Raw genomic sequence first — 19419 nt, 5'->3', positions numbered from 1 at the left:
TCAACGCCCTTTTTTATGCTGTATTTATTGCTTATACTTGCTATATTTTGGCCGAGATGATTAGTTTTCATGATTTTTTTTTTATCTTCATGCATTTGTATATTTTTTATCTGTAACATATTCACGACAATCTCAGTCAAATTTATTAACATATTTCTTTACTCGTGTGATTTCGGGTTTGATAACGAACGTAAGAGTGGACGTTATCATGAAAAATAGAGGATAGGAGAAAATGAAGGGAAAAAAGAATTCAAACTTGGAGCTTTATGTAGTCTTAAATAACCCTTTGTTTAGTTTAAGATCGTTGCAAGTTGCCTTATATGTGTCTTTTTGGTGGCTTGTGTCGATGAGTTAAAACATTTTCGACATTTGATTTTATTCATATTCAATCAACAGCAGTTTAAGTTGACTGCTCACAACTGAACGACACACGAGTTGTCTCCCATATACAAATATTTTTTTCACTTTAAGAGAATTAGTTACTTCGAATCACTGAAGAAGAAATTAGTTACTTCGAATTCCCTTCCACAAATTTCGTTAACTGATAACAATATGTAATTGACTGATTGATTGTTGGTTGCTTAACGTCCAGTGTCTAATATTTCATGCATATTCAGGACGATCAATATTTAATCGTATTGCTTGTAAACATGTAGGACGATGTTTGGGGATTGGTTGAATGCTGACGTCCAGTCAGAGTGGCAAATATTTCATGCATGTTTAAAACTGAAAGTCAAAGAAGTTAAATAACATTATGGCCAAACGAAAAAAAGAAGAAAAAAATGACAACTATAAACCAATGCATGTACAACAAAATCTAAAAAAAAAAACCCACCAAAGATTGTATAAAACAAATGCATACACATATATATGAAATAGTTATCTAGTAATGTATGGTCAAATTAGTTGCAAACAATCCTTCAAGAAATGTTGATTTACAAACTTTGTGAAATCTTCTCTGATTTATTGTATAAATCACCGAGTGATGATATCACTTCAAAGATGAACACAAATTTGACAACGCAAGATATTTATGAATTTGACGAAAATCAGTACTGTGCAACTGTTCGTCCGTCGGTCCACAGTCCGACTGTTTGTTCAGCTTCTGTTTATTATTTTTTTTGGTAAAGATAGTGTGTGTCAATCAACTTGAAACTAATATACCTGTTCAATATTCATGAAAAGATCTTTTTTGCGTTTAACGCGAAATTAGAGTTTCGACACAATTTCTAGATCCACTGAACATAGAAAATGATAGTGGGAAAGGGGCATCCATAGACAATGGACACATTTTTGTCAAAAAATAATTTTTATTCTAAAAGAAATAATGACAACTTTTCTGTAAATGTACATGAAGTTGTCGAAACTCTTTTTAAAATAACTATGTACAATGTATTGTCGATTGTACACTCGTGATCACTCGTCTATCACCCTTATAGTGAATGGAGTTTAAGATAGAATACTATGTACATTATATAGAAACTAGAAATTAAATCTTAGGTTCAAGCTCATTTCACTTCTATCAACAAATACTTGAATCCTCAACAAAATCCAAACTTTGACAATTTTATTCTAAGTGCATTATCTTTTTATTAGTTGTTGTTGGCTTTCAACCAGCTTAATTTCCACTTGGTCTTAGTCCGAGCTACAAAAAACTTCAAAAGGGAGGGGGTCTGGCTGTGCAGGATGTACAAATAGGCAGTCATATCTAAAAAGAATGGGGATGATTAATCCACTGCATAGTGAAGAGGGAACTCCATGCTCTCTGCACATTACAAACACTTGCAATAACTCTTTGATTGGTCCAAAGGTGGTCTGCTGACAGCCAAAATTTATGTTCCTATCCCATATACCGTACTTTTCCAATGGCATTTCCAAACCTTGTGGAAGACTACTATTGTAGAAACTACCTTTTGTATCTGTTGTTAATGTACGGTTTTTTCCTAACAAGTATGGACTATTTTCCACTGGACGATTAGTAATCAATCAATCAATCAATTAGCTTTCAGTAATTTTTAGTTCTCTCAGATCTACATGTAATGACCAAATTGACCATAACTACTCAAATTGTTTGTGTGGCTTGGGGAGGGTGATGGTTTCAGAACAAAAAAATGACTGGTTGATGACTAGCCCAAAGGATAGTATTTTTAATATAGTATATTCAGTGTTTAAGCCAATTAAAATTAATTGATAGATTTTCATCCCCGTCTGCCCCTCTGAAATCGTCCCACCCTGATTTTTTTATTTTAGAAAATTTACGATTTCCAGTTTTTGTTCATGTCTGTTACCGGTAACCATTTATAATTTCGTAATTACATGTATAAAAGTGGTTGCCAATCAGAGATATTTATTCAAGAGTTTGAAAAATTATGTACATGATATAAGCTTATTTTACACTTGCCTTTAGCTCTGCCGTATGAAGAACTGGACACATGAGGGTTTTGTATGAAATAAAATTTTAAAAATATATCCTCCCACCCGCCCCAGTTTAAAAAAAAATCTAGATGAAAATCTACTAATTAATTTTAGTTGACTTTACATGCCTATTTTATTAATGATGGATCGTCAATATGTAATAATACTTGACTTGTATATGGATTATACTCAATCAACAATAGATATAGAAATTCTAAACAGGATGTACTGCCCACAGTTTATTAGATATCTGGCAATGATCCTGGCATAAGCATTATAAGCTAAGACATTACTTGGTCTTTTAACAAGCATCTTTTTCCTATGCATGTTTTTGTTTGAAATTAAACTCCATGTTGCTTAAAAAAGGAAACAGTATTTCATTACCACATGATTACTAGTGACAAGGGAAATATTCAATACATACTTCCTTCAAAAAATAGAGAGTTGATATCAAGATATTTCTTTATAAATTTAAACCATTTATGATTTTTTTATTTACAAAATACATGTCACGTATAAATTATATTAGTACACAAATTATTGTTGTTGTTTTTAGACTGAAGTCTGCAATGTATGCATGTCTGCTGCTCTGTCTCCATGAACCTGAACAATGCATTTCCTTTCATTGGAACCTTGGTCCAACAACTTTCATAGACTGATAGATTCAGAGTGTCACATGTTTTACGTAATTTTGATCCTTTTGATTCTGTTATAGTTTATATAAAGGTGAACAGCACCAATAATTACACCTGTACAATATCCAAACAGTGTCCCCACTACACAGGTAATTGGCCATTCCTGAAAAAAAGATATATATAAATAAAACAAAAATATATTGAATTTCTTCAATAAGCAGTATATGTGAAAGAAAACACAGAAAATTATGAAATTATCAAGAAATTGCAATCAACAACAAAATTTGATGTATTAATGAACAATTAACAAATTCTTCCATTGTTTCAAAGGGAAATATGTGTTAAGAAGACATGACTTGAGAAACTTATGCAAGATGATTATTTGTAAAAGACGGGATACTTTAACAACAATACAATTGCTTTCATAAATCAACAAATTTTGTCATAATTCCATTGCATGTATTAGGAGCTGTTGTTTTGAGCATTGCATTGTTTCTTCTTCATAGAGGTTGACATAGGAAATGGTTCTATGTTTCATGTACTGAACTTATGCAAATATTCTTACATCTACATGTAATTTACTTTCAATAACTGCCATCTACGTTTGACAATGCATTATAATTTATACAGTATTGACCATGTGTTTTCAATCTGATTTAAATACACTTCTTGTGTCCAAGCTCCACTTTCAAGAAAGTAACAATTCTTAATTCTAGTTTCTATTGTAAGAATCAACAGATTGCAAAATTGTCTTCACTTAAGATCCATTTACCTGCCATGGTCTATCCCAGTCCAGTGGTATGGGGAAAGCTCCTAACCAGGCTCCTACTATACTACATATGGTGGAGAAATACACAATAGACTCTGCTCCCAGTTCTGGACTACAATTGAAATATTAATCATTAAAAGAAAGATCATCATGTGTTTAGAACAATCAATTATTTATTCATAATATAAAATATATAATTTTATGAAATTGTGCAGATACATCCAATTAATGTATAATATTTTAAGAAGTGACCTTTTGATTTCCATAGATACGAGAATGCACTGTACATCAAATAATTTCTAAAGCCAAGTCTCTTCCTTTCTTGTATCGGAAAAGTAAAAGGAGATTTACACAATACAATATATATATACTAAGTTTACACCATATGCCTTTATCTGTAGAAAACATTAACTGTACAAATATTCAAGTTTAACAAAAAATATAGATGTTGACTTTCAAGTCAAAACTGACGATTATCAGAAATTCATTGTTAAAACATACATTTTTGTATTTCTATAAATATAGAAAATTTTGTCAAAACCTTAGGTCTTATTTTCTTCTACATGTACCTGAATAACCAAAATACATCTTTTTTTAAAAAGTCAACAGTACTTGTATCTTTGAATTTCAACAAATAGCATTTTTTATTCAACTTAAACAATAGTAAAACAAAAGAAAATTACCTGTTTTGTGCAAATATTCTGATCCATTGCACTGTATTGGTACCCATTACACACAGAGCTGGTAATACAACTGTAGCTGACATGGTCATACCAAAGTGAAATGTCTCTGCTGAGGACCTAATAATGTAAGGTAATAATGTTAATACAACTGTAGCTGACATGGTCATACCAAAGTGAAATGTCTCTGCTGATGACCTAATAATGTAAGGTAATAATGTTAATACAACTGTAGCTGACATGGTCATACCAAAGTGAAATGTCTCTGCTGAGGACCTAATAATGTAAGGTAATAATGTTAATACAACTGTAGCTGACATGGTCATACCAAAGTGAAATGTCTCTGCTGAGGACCTAATAATGTAAGGTAATAATGTTAATACAACTGTAGCTGACATGGTCATACCAAAGTGAAATGTCTCTGCTGAGGACCTAATAATGTAAGGTAATAATGTTAATACAACTGTAGCTGACATGGTCATACCAAAGTGAAATGTCTCTGCTGATGACCTAATAATGTAAGGTAATAATGTTAATACAACTGTAGCTGACATGGTCATACCAAAGTGAAATGTCTCTGCTGATGACCTAATAATGTAAGGTAATAATGTTAATACAACTGTAGCTGACATGGTCATACCAAAGTGAAATGTCTCTGCTGATGACCTAATAATGTAAGGTAATAATGTTAATACAACTGTAGCTGACATGGTCATACCAAAGTGAAATGTCTCTGCTGATGACCTAATAATGTAAGGTAATAATGTTAATACAACTGTAGCTGACATGGTCATACCAAAGTGAAATGTCTCTGCTGATGACCTAATAATGTAAGGTAATAATGTTAATACAACTGTAGCTGACATGGTCATACCAAAGTGAAATGTCTCTGCTGATGACCTAATAATGTAAGGTAATAATGTTAATACAACTGTAGCTGACATGGTCATACCAAAGTGAAATGTCTCTGCTGAGGACCTAATAATGTAAGGTAATAATGTTAATACAACTGTAGCTGACATGGTCATACCAAAGTGAAATGTCTCTGCTGATGACCTAATAATGTAAGGTAATAATGTTAATACAACTGTAGCTGACATGGTCATACCAAAGTGAAATGTCTCTGCTGATGACCTAATAATGTAAGGTAATAATGTTAATACAACTGTAGCTGACATGGTCATACCAAAGTGAAATGTCTCTGCTGAGGACCTAATAATGTAAGGTAATAATGTTAATACAACTGTAGCTGACATGGTCATACCAAAGTGAAATGTCTCTGCTGATGACCTAATAATGTAAGGTAATAATGTTAATACAACTGTAGCTGACATGGTCATACCAAAGTGAAATGTCTCTGCTGAGGACCTAATAATGTAAGGTAATAATGTTAATACAACTGTAGCTGACATGGTCATACCAAAGTGAAATGTCTCTGCTGATGACCTAATAATGTAAGGTAATAATGTTAATACAACTGTAGCTGACATGGTCATACCAAAGTGAAATGTCTCTGCTGATGACCTAATAATGTAAGGTAATAATGTTAATACAACTGTAGCTGACATGGTCATACCAAAGTGAAATGTCTCTGCTGATGACCTAATAATGTAAGGTAATAATGTTAATACAACTGTAGCTGACATGGTCATACCAAAGTGAAATGTCTCTGCTGATGACCTAATAATGTAAGGTAATAATGTTAATACAACTGTAGCTGACATGGTCATACCAAAGTGAAATGTCTCTGCTGAGGACCTAATAATGTAAGGTAATAATGTTAATACAACTGTAGCTGACATGGTCATACCAAAGTGAAATGTCTCTGCTGATGACCTAATAATGTAAGGTAATAATGTTAATACAACTGTAGCTGACATGGTCATACCAAAGTGAAATGTCTCTGCTGATGACCTAATAATGTAAGGTAATAATGTTAATACAACTGTAGCTGACATGGTCATACCAAAGTGAAATGTCTCTGCTGAGGACCTAATAATGTAAGGTAATAATGTTAATACAACTGTAGCTGACATGGTCATACCAAAGTGAAATGTCTCTGCTGAGGACCTAATAATGTAAGGTAATAATGTTAATACAACTGTAGCTGACATGGTCATACCAAAGTGAAATGTCTCTGCTAAGGACCTAATAATGTAAGGTAATAATGTTAATACAACTGTAGCTGACATGGTCATACCAAAGTGAAATGTCTCTGCTGAGGACCTAATAATGTAAGGTAATAATGTTAATACAACTGTAGCTGACATGGTCATACCAAAGTGAAATGTCTCTGCTGATGACCTAATAATGTAAGGTAATAATGTTAATACAACTGTAGCTGACATGGTCATACCAAAGTGAAATGTCTCTGCTGAGGACATAATAATGTAAGGTAATAATGTTAATACAACTGTAGCTGACATGGTCATACCAAAGTGAAATGTCTCTGCTGAGGACCTAATAATGTAAGGTAATAATGTTAATACAACTGTAGCTGACATGGTCATACCAAAGTGAAATGTCTCTGCTGATGACCTAATAATGTAAGGTAATAATGTTAATACAACTGTAGCTGACATGGTCATACCAAAGTGAAATGTCTCTGCTGATGACCTAATAATGTAAGGTAATAATGTTAATACAACTGTAGCTGACATGGTCATACCAAAGTGAAATGTCTCTGCTGAGGACCTAATAATGTAAGGTAATAATGTTAATACAACTGTAGCTGACATGGTCATACCAAAGTGAAATGTCTCTGCTGATGACCTAATAATGTAAGGTAATAATGTTAATACAACTGTAGCTGACATGGTCATACCAAAGTGAAATGTCTCTGCTGAGGACCTAATAATGTAAGGTAATAATGTTAATACAACTGTAGCTGACATGGTCATACCAAAGTGAAATGTCTCTGCTGATGACCTAATAATGTAAGGTAATAATGTTAATACAACTGTAGCTGACATGGTCATACCAAAGTGAAATGTCTCTGCTGATGACCTAATAATGTAAGGTAATAATGTTAATACAACTGTAGCTGACATGGTCATACCAAAGTGAAATGTCTCTGCTGATGACCTAATAATGTAAGGTAATAATGTTAATACAACTGTAGCTGACATGGTCATACCAAAGTGAAATGTCTCTGCTGATGACCTAATAATGTAAGGTAATAATGTTAATACAACTGTAGCTGACATGGTCATACCAAAGTGAAATGTCTCTGCTGATGACCTAATAATGTAAGGTAATAATGTTAATACAACTGTAGCTGACATGGTCATACCAAAGTGAAATGTCTCTGCTGAGGACCTAATAATGTAAGGTAATAATGTTAATACAACTGTAGCTGACATGGTCATACCAAAGTGAAATGTCTCTGCTGATGACCTAATAATGTAAGGTAATAATGTTAATACAACTGTAGCTGACATGGTCATACCAAAGTGAAATGTCTCTGCTGATGACCTAATAATGTAAGGTAATAATGTTAATACAACTGTAGCTGACATGGTCATACCAAAGTGAAATGTCTCTGCTGAGGACCTAATAATGTAAGGTAATAATGTTAATACAACTGTAGCTGACATGGTCATACCAAAGTGAAATGTCTCTGCTGATGACCTAATAATGTAAGGTAATAATGTTAATACAACTGTAGCTGACATGGTCATACCAAAGTGAAATGTCTCTGCTGAGGACCTAATAATGTAAGGTAATAATGTTAATACAACTGTAGCTGACATGGTCATACCAAAGTGAAATGTCTCTGCTAAGGACCTAATAATGTAAGGTAATAATGTTAATACAACTGTAGCTGACATGGTCATACCAAAGTGAAATGTCTCTGCTGAGGACCTAATAATGTAAGGTAATAATGTTAATACAACTGTAGCTGACATGGTCATACCAAAGTGAAATGTCTCTGCTGATGACCTAATAATGTAAGGTAATAATGTTAATACAACTGTAGCTGACATGGTCATACCAAAGTGAAATGTCTCTGCTGATGACCTAATAATGTAAGGTAATAATGTTAATACAACTGTAGCTGACATGGTCATACCAAAGTGAAATGTCTCTGCTGAGGACCTAATAATGTAAGGTAATAATGTTAATACAACTGTAGCTGACATGGTCATACCAAAGTGAAATGTCTCTGCTGAGGACCTAATAATGTAAGGTAATAATGTTAATACAACTGTAGCTGACATGGTCATACCAAAGTGAAATGTCTCTGCTGATGACCTAATAATGTAAGGTAATAATGTTAATACAACTGTAGCTGACATGGTCATACCAAAGTGAAATGTCTCTGCTGATGACCTAATAATGTAAGGTAATAATGTTAATACAACTGTAGCTGACATGGTCATACCAAAGTGAAATGTCTCTGCTGATGACCTAATAATGTAAGGTAATAATGTTAATACAACTGTAGCTGACATGGTCATACCAAAGTGAAATGTCTCTGCTGAGGACCTAATAATGTAAGGTAATAATGTTAATACAACTGTAGCTGACATGGTCATACCAAAGTGAAATGTCTCTGCTGAGGACCTAATAATGTAAGGTAATAATGTTAATACAACTGTAGCTGACATGGTCATACCAAAGTGAAATGTCTCTGCTGATGACCTAATAATGTAAGGTAATAATGTTAATACAACTGTAGCTGACATGGTCATACCAAAGTGAAATGTCTCTGCTGATGACCTAATAATGTAAGGTAATAATGTTAATACAACTGTAGCTGACATGGTCATACCAAAGTGAAATGTCTCTGCTGATGACCTAATAATGTAAGGTAATAATGTTAATACAACTGTAGCTGACATGGTCATACCAAAGTGAAATGTCTCTGCTGATGACCTAATAATGTAAGGTAATAATGTTAATACAACTGTAGCTGACATGGTCATACCAAAGTGAAATGTCTCTGCTGAGGACCTAATAATGTAAGGTAATAATGTTAATACAACTGTAGCTGACATGGTCATACCAAAGTGAAATGTCTCTGCTGAGGACCTAATAATGTAAGGTAATAATGTTAATACAACTGTAGCTGACATGGTCATACCAAAGTGAAATGTCTCTGCTGATGACCTAATAATGTAAGGTAATAATGTTAATACAACTGTAGCTGACATGGTCATACCAAAGTGAAATGTCTCTGCTGATGACCTAATAATGTAAGGTAATAATGTTAATACAACTGTAGCTGACATGGTCATACCAAAGTGAAATGTCTCTGCTGATGACCTAATAATGTAAGGTAATAATGTTAATACAACTGTAGCTGACATGGTCATACCAAAGTGAAATGTCTCTGCTGATGACCTAATAATGTAAGGTAATAATGTTAATACAACTGTAGCTGACATGGTCATACCAAAGTGAAATGTCTCTGCTGATGACCTAATAATGTAAGGTAATAATGTTAATACAACTGTAGCTGACATGGTCATACCAAAGTGAAATGTCTCTGCTGATGACCTAATAATGTAAGGTAATAATGTTAATACAACTGTAGCTGACATGGTCATACCAAAGTGAAATGTCTCTGCTGAGGACCTAATAATGTAAGGTAATAATGTTAATACAACTGTAGCTGACATGGTCATACCAAAGTGAAATGTCTCTGCTGAGGACCTAATAATGTAAGGTAATAATGTTAATACAACTGTAGCTGACATGGTCATACCAAAGTGAAATGTCTCTGCTGATGACCTAATAATGTAAGGTAATAATGTTAATACAACTGTAGCTGACATGGTCATACCAAAGTGAAATGTCTCTGCTGAGGACCTAATAATGTAAGGTAATAATGTTAATACAACTGTAGCTGACATGGTCATACCAAAGTGAAATGTCTCTGCTGAGGACCTAATAATGTAAGGTAATAATGTTAATACAACTGTAGCTGACATGGTCATACCAAAGTGAAATGTCTCTGCTGAGGACCTAATAATGTAAGGTAATAATGTTAATACAACTGTAGCTGACATGGTCATACCAAAGTGAAATGTCTCTGCTGAGGACCTAATAATGTAAGGTAATAATGTTAATACAACTGTAGCTGACATGGTCATACCAAAGTGAAATGTCTCTGCTGAGGACCTAATAATGTAAGGTAATAATGTTAATACAACTGTAGCTGACATGGTCATACCAAAGTGAAATGTCTCTGCTGATGACCTAATAATGTAAGGTAATAATGTTAATACAACTGTAGCTGACATGGTCATACCAAAGTGAAATGTCTCTGCTGATGACCTAATAATGTAAGGTAATAATGTTAATACAACTGTAGCTGACATGGTCATACCAAAGTGAAATGTCTCTGCTGAGGACCTAATAATGTAAGGTAATAATGTTAATACAACTGTAGCTGACATGGTCATACCAAAGTGAAATGTCTCTGCTGAGGACCTAATAATGTAAGGTAATAATGTTAATACAACTGTAGCTGACATGGTCATACCAAAGTGAAATGTCTCTGCTGAGGACCTAATAATGTAAGGTAATAATGTTAATACAACTGTAGCTGACATGGTCATACCAAAGTGAAATGTCTCTGCTGATGACCTAATAATGTAAGGTAATAATGTTAATACAACTGTAGCTGACATGGTCATACCAAAGTGAAATGTCTCTGCTGATGACCTAATAATGTAAGGTAATAATGTTAATACAACTGTAGCTGACATGGTCATACCAAAGTGAAATGTCTCTGCTGATGACCTAATAATGTAAGGTAATAATGTTAATACAACTGTAGCTGACATGGTCATACCAAAGTGAAATGTCTCTGCTGATGACCTAATAATGTAAGGTAATAATGTTAATACAACTGTAGCTGACATGGTCATACCAAAGTGAAATGTCTCTGCTGAGGACCTAATAATGTAAGGTAATAATGTTAATACAACTGTAGCTGACATGGTCATACCAAAGTGAAATGTCTCTGCTGAGGACCTAATAATGTAAGGTAATAATGTTAATACAACTGTAGCTGACATGGTCATACCAAAGTGAAATGTCTCTGCTGAGGACCTAATAATGTAAGGTAATAATGTTAATACAACTGTAGCTGACATGGTCATACCAAAGTGAAATGTCTCTGCTGATGACCTAATAATGTAAGGTAATAATGTTAATACAACTGTAGCTGACATGGTCATACCAAAGTGAAATGTCTCTGCTGATGACCTAATAATGTAAGGTAATAATGTTAATACAACTGTAGCTGACATGGTCATACCAAAGTGAAATGTCTCTGCTGAGGACCTAATAATGTAAGGTAATAATGTTAATACAACTGTAGCTGACATGGTCATACCAAAGTGAAATGTCTCTGCTGAGGACCTAATAATGTAAGGTAATAATGTTAATACAACTGTAGCTGACATGGTCATACCAAAGTGAAATGTCTCTGCTGAGGACCTAATAATGTAAGGTAATAATGTTAATACAACTGTAGCTGACATGGTCATACCAAAGTGAAATGTCTCTGCTGATGACCTAATAATGTAAGGTAATAATGTTAATACAACTGTAGCTGACATGGTCATACCAAAGTGAAATGTCTCTGCTGAGGACCTAATAATGTAAGGTAATAATGTTAATACAACTGTAGCTGACATGGTCATACCAAAGTGAAATGTCTCTGCTGATGACCTAATAATGTAAGGTAATAATGTTAATACAACTGTAGCTGACATGGTCATACCAAAGTGAAATGTCTCTGCTGAGGACCTAATAATGTAAGGTAATAATGTTAATACAACTGTAGCTGACATGGTCATACCAAAGTGAAATGTCTCTGCTGAGGACCTAATAATGTAAGGTAATAATGTTAATACAACTGTAGCTGACATGGTCATACCAAAGTGAAATGTCTCTGCTGATGACCTAATAATGTAAGGTAATAATGTTAATACAACTGTAGCTGACATGGTCATACCAAAGTGAAATGTCTCTGCTGATGACCTAATAATGTAAGGTAATAATGTTAATACAACTGTAGCTGACATGGTCATACCAAAGTGAAATGTCTCTGCTGAGGACCTAATAATGTAAGGTAATAATGTTAATACAACTGTAGCTGACATGGTCATACCAAAGTGAAATGTCTCTGCTGATGACCTAATAATGTAAGGTAATAATGTTAATACAACTGTAGCTGACATGGTCATACCAAAGTGAAATGTCTCTGCTGATGACCTAATAATGTAAGGTAATAATGTTAATACAACTGTAGCTGACATGGTCATACCAAAGTGAAATGTCTCTGCTGATGACCTAATAATGTAAGGTAATAATGTTAATACAACTGTAGCTGACATGGTCATACCAAAGTGAAATGTCTCTGCTGAGGACCTAATAATGTAAGGTAATAATGTTAATACAACTGTAGCTGACATGGTCATACCAAAGTGAAATGTCTCTGCTGATGACCTAATAATGTAAGGTAATAATGTTAATACAACTGTAGCTGACATGGTCATACCAAAGTGAAATGTCTCTGCTGATGACCTAATAATGTAAGGTAATAATGTTAATACAACTGTAGCTGACATGGTCATACCAAAGTGAAATGTCTCTGCTGATGACCTAATAATGTAAGGTAATAATGTTAATACAACTGTAGCTGACATGGTCATACCAAAGTGAAATGTCTCTGCTGAGGACCTAATAATGTAAGGTAATAATGTTAATACAACTGTAGCTGACATGGTCATACCAAAGTGAAATGTCTCTGCTGAGGACCTAATAATGTAAGGTAATAATGTTAATACAACTGTAGCTGACATGGTCATACCAAAGTGAAATGTCTCTGCTGAGGACCTAATAATGTAAGGTAATAATGTTAATACAACTGTAGCTGACATGGTCATACCAAAGTGAAATGTCTCTGCTGATGACCTAATAATGTAAGGTAATAATCATTAAAAATGTTAAAACCGTACGTATACTTTAATCATTTAATGACAAATGTCAACTTGGTTTTTCTATCAATAAAGATTTGTCTTTTCTCATTTGATTTTGATGTTGAGAGATAAGTGAATATGGTGTTTATGCCAACTTGATGGTTGTTTTTTTTGAGACTTAGCATAAAACTACCTGTCCTTCCGTTTATATGTTTTGGAGTCACAAACTCATTTACATATTAACCCAAAAATCTATTTTTATTTATATATTTTGAAAGTTTACCCGAATTTTACCAAAATTTCCAAATAATAATGTTGATGTATTTTTCATCTTAATTTTGAAATAAAATAAAAATATTTCACAGAATTTAGAAGCAGCTACATGTAGGTAAATGCTACTAAGAAAATGGTCATCGATATTAAATTGTAAAATTTTAAATTCATCATTTTTATATTATCTATATTATAAAAAGAAAGTTTCATTTAGCAGGAATATGATATCTATATAATTATGGGACAAAAAATGACTGGAAATAGAAAATAATGTAGATATTCCTATGATAAAAAAAACATTGAAATATTAGCAGCACAAAGACTTTATAAATCTGATTATAAATAAATTTGGTGAAATTTTATTCTGATTGTATAAATGTGAATTGTTATTTATCAGATGGTTTGAGCCTTTTTGTCCGAATAGTGAATATTGAATATACATGTACCTGTATTATCAAATGTTGATGAACATATTTGTTTATAAGTAATTTTTGCTGCTTAGGGTAGTCTTATATACACTGTACTCACTCTAAGAATGGTGCACCAAATAAAACTGCTATTACATGAAAAAATATTGATGAACAAAATAACAGTGATCCATTCTTCAAAATGATTCTTATCTGAAATATATGTTATATGTTTAAATACAAGTTCCATTAAACATTTAAGGTGAAAATTGATAATTTGAATTATTAAACTTCACGTTAAAATGACATATTTTGAATGGCTAAATCAAGGGTGCTAATTAACTCTATCACATAGCTGAGAGGGTGACAATTTTTTTGAATGTCCCTCTTGTCCAAACAAATCAAAAATTAATACTTTAAAGGACAATGAATTGAATTTACTTCAAGTAAAGTTATTAACGACAATGTTGAAGTTCTACATTTAAGCTCAGATTCAATTGTTTGACTGTTGAAATAATTTTTTTTTTTATCTTGCTTCACTTCTGTTGATTGTTTTAAAACCCGTAACATTGTTGTGTATGTGACTTCCCTAGAAAATACTTTAAAATAAAATTCATCTGTAAAACCGCAGGTCTCTTCCATGGGAAGGTATGTGGCCCCTATATTGTGGGCTACTGCTGGAAGGTACATGGCCAGCCTATTGAGAGATACTGCGTGTCTCTTCCACGGCTTTTATTTATATGGAGGGTACAAGTCAAATCGGCACCTGGTCAAATCGGCACCCATAGTAAAAGTCAAATCGACACCTGGTAAATCGGCACCTATTTAAAGTCAATTCGGCATCCATAAATATTTGATATTATATATATTTAGATAACTCTTAAAATGTATAAATTCATGATAAATTTTGACTATAGTGTAATAGTCCCAGATTTTGGGGGTAAGCATCAAGCAGTTATAATACATAAATATTAATTATTTCCAACCTGTTTTGATGTGTTTTCTTTTCAATTAATTAATTAATAACTTTTATAAAGTACATGTACATAGTTAATAGGTTTGTTGTTTTAACCCAACAGACTCAGTATACATTGGTGAGGCCCCTCATGGGGGGGGGGGGGGGGGTCCCTAGTAATCACATAATCACCATTTTTTTGCCAATATAATCACATAATCATCAAATATTTGCTTATCTTTAGTAATCAAATAATCATAAACTAAAAATACAGTCCTAGGTAATCAAATAATCATGAAATATTTGGCTTAATAATCAAATAATCATTAAAAAAACGGCCAAGTAATCACATAATCAAAAACCCCATGAGGGCCCTCATTGGTATACAGGTTGTTAATGATGTTTTATTCTTCAAAAACTTTATAAGAAACAACGAATAGGCTTCATACCCTAGCTGTCGTTTCACAATGAGACACTTTAAAAGAAGCAATAAAACGGAAAACTTTGAGTCCCTTTCAATCATTCCAACTGTCATGCAAAATGATCAGCAATTAAGGTGCTTTTTTTTATGAAAGTTTAAACAGCATTAAACCAACAATCCTGCAAAATGCTCAACTACATTTTTTGCACAACCCCTGCCTTATTTTTACTCTTTTTGCTTAAAATACTGTTAAAATTGTATTTTTTACATGGGTGCCGAATTGACTATACCAAGTGACGGTTTAACCAGGTGCCAATTTGACTTGGTGCCAATTTGACTATACTGGGTGCCGATTTGACCAAGTGCCGATTTAACCAGGTGCCGATTTGACTAGAATTCTATATGGATAGTAACAAGTGCCTGTGGGGCAAAGTTATAAACGTACTAATTCAATCAGTAATTTCATGTGTTTGCTTCTGACATTGATTATTTCATACATTCTTACTTTTGATAGTATCCCTGCATTCCTTTGAGATGTACCTCCATGGATATTCATAAAATTGTAAAAAATTATATTGAATATGCTAATGAACAATATAAATAGTTTTGTGACAATAAAGCGATATTTAACTATACTAAACAGACTTTCATTGTTTATGCTAAAGAACAATAACATCAATGTACTAATTGAGAATATAAGATGTCCTTTTAGCAAGGAATTTAGAGTTTCTTTCGCTGGCAAACGATTTGCCATGGGGGCTGACATCTTTGTTTACATCGATTGCTTCCCTTGAAAAACTTCCGGTTTCTGTCAAAACAAATACACGCGAGCGTCAGTTGTTCATGTCAATACACATCTTAACATTTTAGAGGAAAGAGACTGAAAACGGGAATATTTTTGTCATTTTAGGTATTTATATTTTTGATTTACCAAACACAATAGTTATTAAAAGCTAAAATATTCGGATAGAGGTGCCACGCCCCCTCCACACCAAATTTTGGACATCTGTTTTCGTTCTCATAAATGTAACCAAAGAAAAGGGCGTCAGATATGTTTTCTGATTGTTTCTGGAATAAGCAACTTAGCAGAAAAATAGCTTTGACTTCTGAATACCTTAAATTAAAACATTTAAACAGGGCAATAATGAGGGTTGCTTATGGGAAAGAGAGGGGGGTCTTCATGAAGAGTAATGGTAAGAAATCTTGCTAAACGGCATTAATGGTAATTTTTGGTGCATGAGGTTAAAATGTACACCTTCTTTTAGACAATAAAAAAAAAAGAATCATTTTTAAAGATGAATCACGTTAGTTTTTTTCCAAAAATAGTGTATTGATAATTATTTGAGGCTTCTGACAAATCTCAGTACAGATTTAACAAATTGATGCTAACAGTAGCTTACATATTTCTGTTTCAATGTTCTATGAAATGTTTTCCCCAAAATTATCCAAGATCAACTGCAGCAGTTCCCTTATAATTGCAAGTTAAAATGTTGTGTACCTGTGACTCAACTTTAGTCATTGATTTCAGGCGATACTGGGTTATAATACATCACAATGAGACACCAATCCAACAAAATATGATATTTGTAGTAGTAAAAAAAGGGAGGTTATCATACAAATGTACATTATATCATGGTAATTTTTGTTATTTTTTTTTAAAGGTACACAAATGTGTGACAGTTTGACTACAATTGATGAGCTACCAAATGAAATTCTACTTGTGATATTTAGCTACTGTAATGTTGATTCATTGAACAATTCTTCATTGGTTTGTAAGAGATGGAATGTTGTGATTGGTCAATCAGACATTTTATGGAAAGAACTATGTTCTTCCTTGCATGAAACCAGGAGGCTGATACAAACAGACAGGGAGCTTGGTAGATCTTGGCAGGTAATAATTTGGAAAGAAAGGGTTTTATAAGATACAAATTATTTGTATATACTCAAAAAGAACAGTTCATGATATAATAAAGCAGAGACTAAAAATCACTTAAAGCACTGACAAGAACAGATTACAGGTTAGAACTTGTGCAGTGTTAAAGTTGCAATGTAAAATGCAAAATAAAGTCTCCAAGTCCTATGTATTTATGTTTCCTGAAATCAAGTTATTATTTTTTAAATGCACATCCAGTCTAACTACTGGAAAAAAGCTTTTAACAAATACTACAAACCAAACAAAAATACAATACATCATTCTTTTATTACTTTTTTTTAAACATGATCAGGCGGACAAGGGACATTTCATCCTTAAACTGTACCACTCTGCCCTTAAATCCTTTTTAGAACACTGATGTGTTCATTTAACTTTTCATATGCATGTGCATATATATATCTTAAAATATGAATTTTCATACTTTTGCATATATTGACAGTTCCAAATGTATTTTTCAGGAATCATTCAAGATGAATTACAACACTAACGAGACAAAGAAGAAATGGAAGAAAGGAGAGTTTAGTAATCCAAAAAATTACCAAGCACTGCCAACTAAACTGGTTTGTAAAATGGACGATGAGAGCTGGGGTGAAATATTCCAGATGGAACTGGATCGTTGTTGATTCATATTTCCATTTTACTTAAGATACTAGTAGAAATGAAGAATAAATATGAACAGCCTACTAAAAGGATTTAAAAAAAAGACTAAAATTGATGATTACCAATGACAAATTCATTGCATACTTAATGTTTCAAGTACCATGAGGCCAGAAAGTTTTGATGCTCAGTTTAATTTTGAGAAAAACCTGAAAAAAAGCATCTTATTTGGTTTTTAATTTTTAAAAAAATGTTTTAAAGTAAATATATAAACAGAGATCTACCGCAATAGCTTAAATATTATTCTTTATAAGCATAAGGACTAAATGACATGTACAAAAAACTTTTTGTCTCACTGTTGAAGACTTAATCTATTATAACAATCTATTATAGGGCAGCTTGAAAATACATGTATTTTCATTATATTATTAATGGTTTCAGGTTATTTTTGTATTTATCAAATTTTTTAATTTTTTTTATGTTTATGTTTTTGTTTATTTAATTCATGATAAGTTTTATGATTTAGTTTTATTTGCAAGTTGTTTTCTCTGTAGCTATATATAGATGTACAGAATATATGTTTGTTGTTTTCATATGGAAGTAAATGAGATATATATCAAAACCTTTAAAGCAGTCAATATTGTTCATATTGATGAAGAATATTATTAAAACTGCTTAGACTGAACATAAATTACCTAAATTCCATATTGATGTACCTAACTATTTTAAACAGAGTTTAAACAATACAAGTTTTTCATGTTATATTTGTTTTCAAGAGTTATGTCTCTTTATAACATATATTAAGACACAATTTAGATTTATATTCTAAAAAGCTTCTTTGCCAATTCTCAAAGATACAGACAAAAATATTTGATTTCATCATTTATCAAGACATTGTAATTTGCAAAGGGAGATAATTTCGACCAAATTGTGTTTAATTCAGGGGGAGACAATTTAAGTAAACATTTACATTGTATTCAGAAAACATGAAAGATTTAAACATATATTTTATTTCTTATCATTCAGAAAACTATTTTATGGAATAAATAACCATATGGTGATTTCTATTGGTGAATTTTTGCTTGATTTTTACATCCTCCTTAATCAGTATGAGATAAATACAACTTGGAACATTCAATAGTTTATTAAACTATTGAACATTTCGTTCAGTCATTTTGTACATTTGATTGACCAAATACATATCAAATTTAGAGACTTTTTGGAGATACTGGCTATCATTGTATATATACAGGTATATGTAGACGTATATTTTAGACATTTTGTCCTACACATTTTTTTTACCATCTTGCAGGATGTTTTTTTTTATTTAGAAAAAAATCATCCTCATAACACACAGAGTTTGGCCCAAAAAAATCTGTTTTTGTGTTGATTTAA

At 32.5% G+C, this 19419-nt stretch overlaps 2 protein-coding genes across 2 annotated transcripts; one reads left to right on the top strand and one right to left on the bottom strand.

The window, feature by feature from the left end:
• Positions 1-2891: 2891 nt before the first annotated feature.
• Positions 2892-16264, bottom strand: LOC134701543 (phosphatidylinositol-glycan biosynthesis class F protein-like). Its single transcript, XM_063562693.1, has 5 exons — positions 16000-16264; positions 14240-14331; positions 4503-4619; positions 3823-3931; positions 2892-3213 (listed from the first exon to the last, which is right to left on the bottom strand). The coding sequence occupies exons 1-5, from the start codon at positions 16258-16260 to the stop codon at positions 3097-3099; spliced, it is 696 nt and encodes a 231-aa protein (XP_063418763.1). The 5' UTR covers positions 16261-16264; the 3' UTR covers positions 2892-3096.
• A 21-nt stretch (positions 16265-16285) lies between these two features.
• Positions 16286-19054, top strand: LOC134701542 (F-box only protein 48-like). The gene is made up of 3 exons (XM_063562692.1): positions 16286-16404; positions 17156-17385; positions 17886-19054. The coding sequence occupies exons 2-3, from the start codon at positions 17164-17166 to the stop codon at positions 18048-18050; spliced, it is 387 nt and encodes a 128-aa protein (XP_063418762.1). The 5' UTR covers positions 16286-16404; positions 17156-17163; the 3' UTR covers positions 18051-19054.
• The last annotated feature ends 365 nt before the right edge of the window (positions 19055-19419 follow it).

Source organism: Mytilus trossulus, unplaced genomic scaffold (genome assembly GCF_036588685.1).
Source record: "Mytilus trossulus isolate FHL-02 unplaced genomic scaffold, PNRI_Mtr1.1.1.hap1 h1tg000244l__unscaffolded, whole genome shotgun sequence".
NCBI lineage: Eukaryota > Metazoa > Mollusca > Bivalvia > Mytilida > Mytilidae > Mytilus > Mytilus trossulus.
This window is presented reverse-complemented; position numbering and strand designations above follow the sequence as displayed.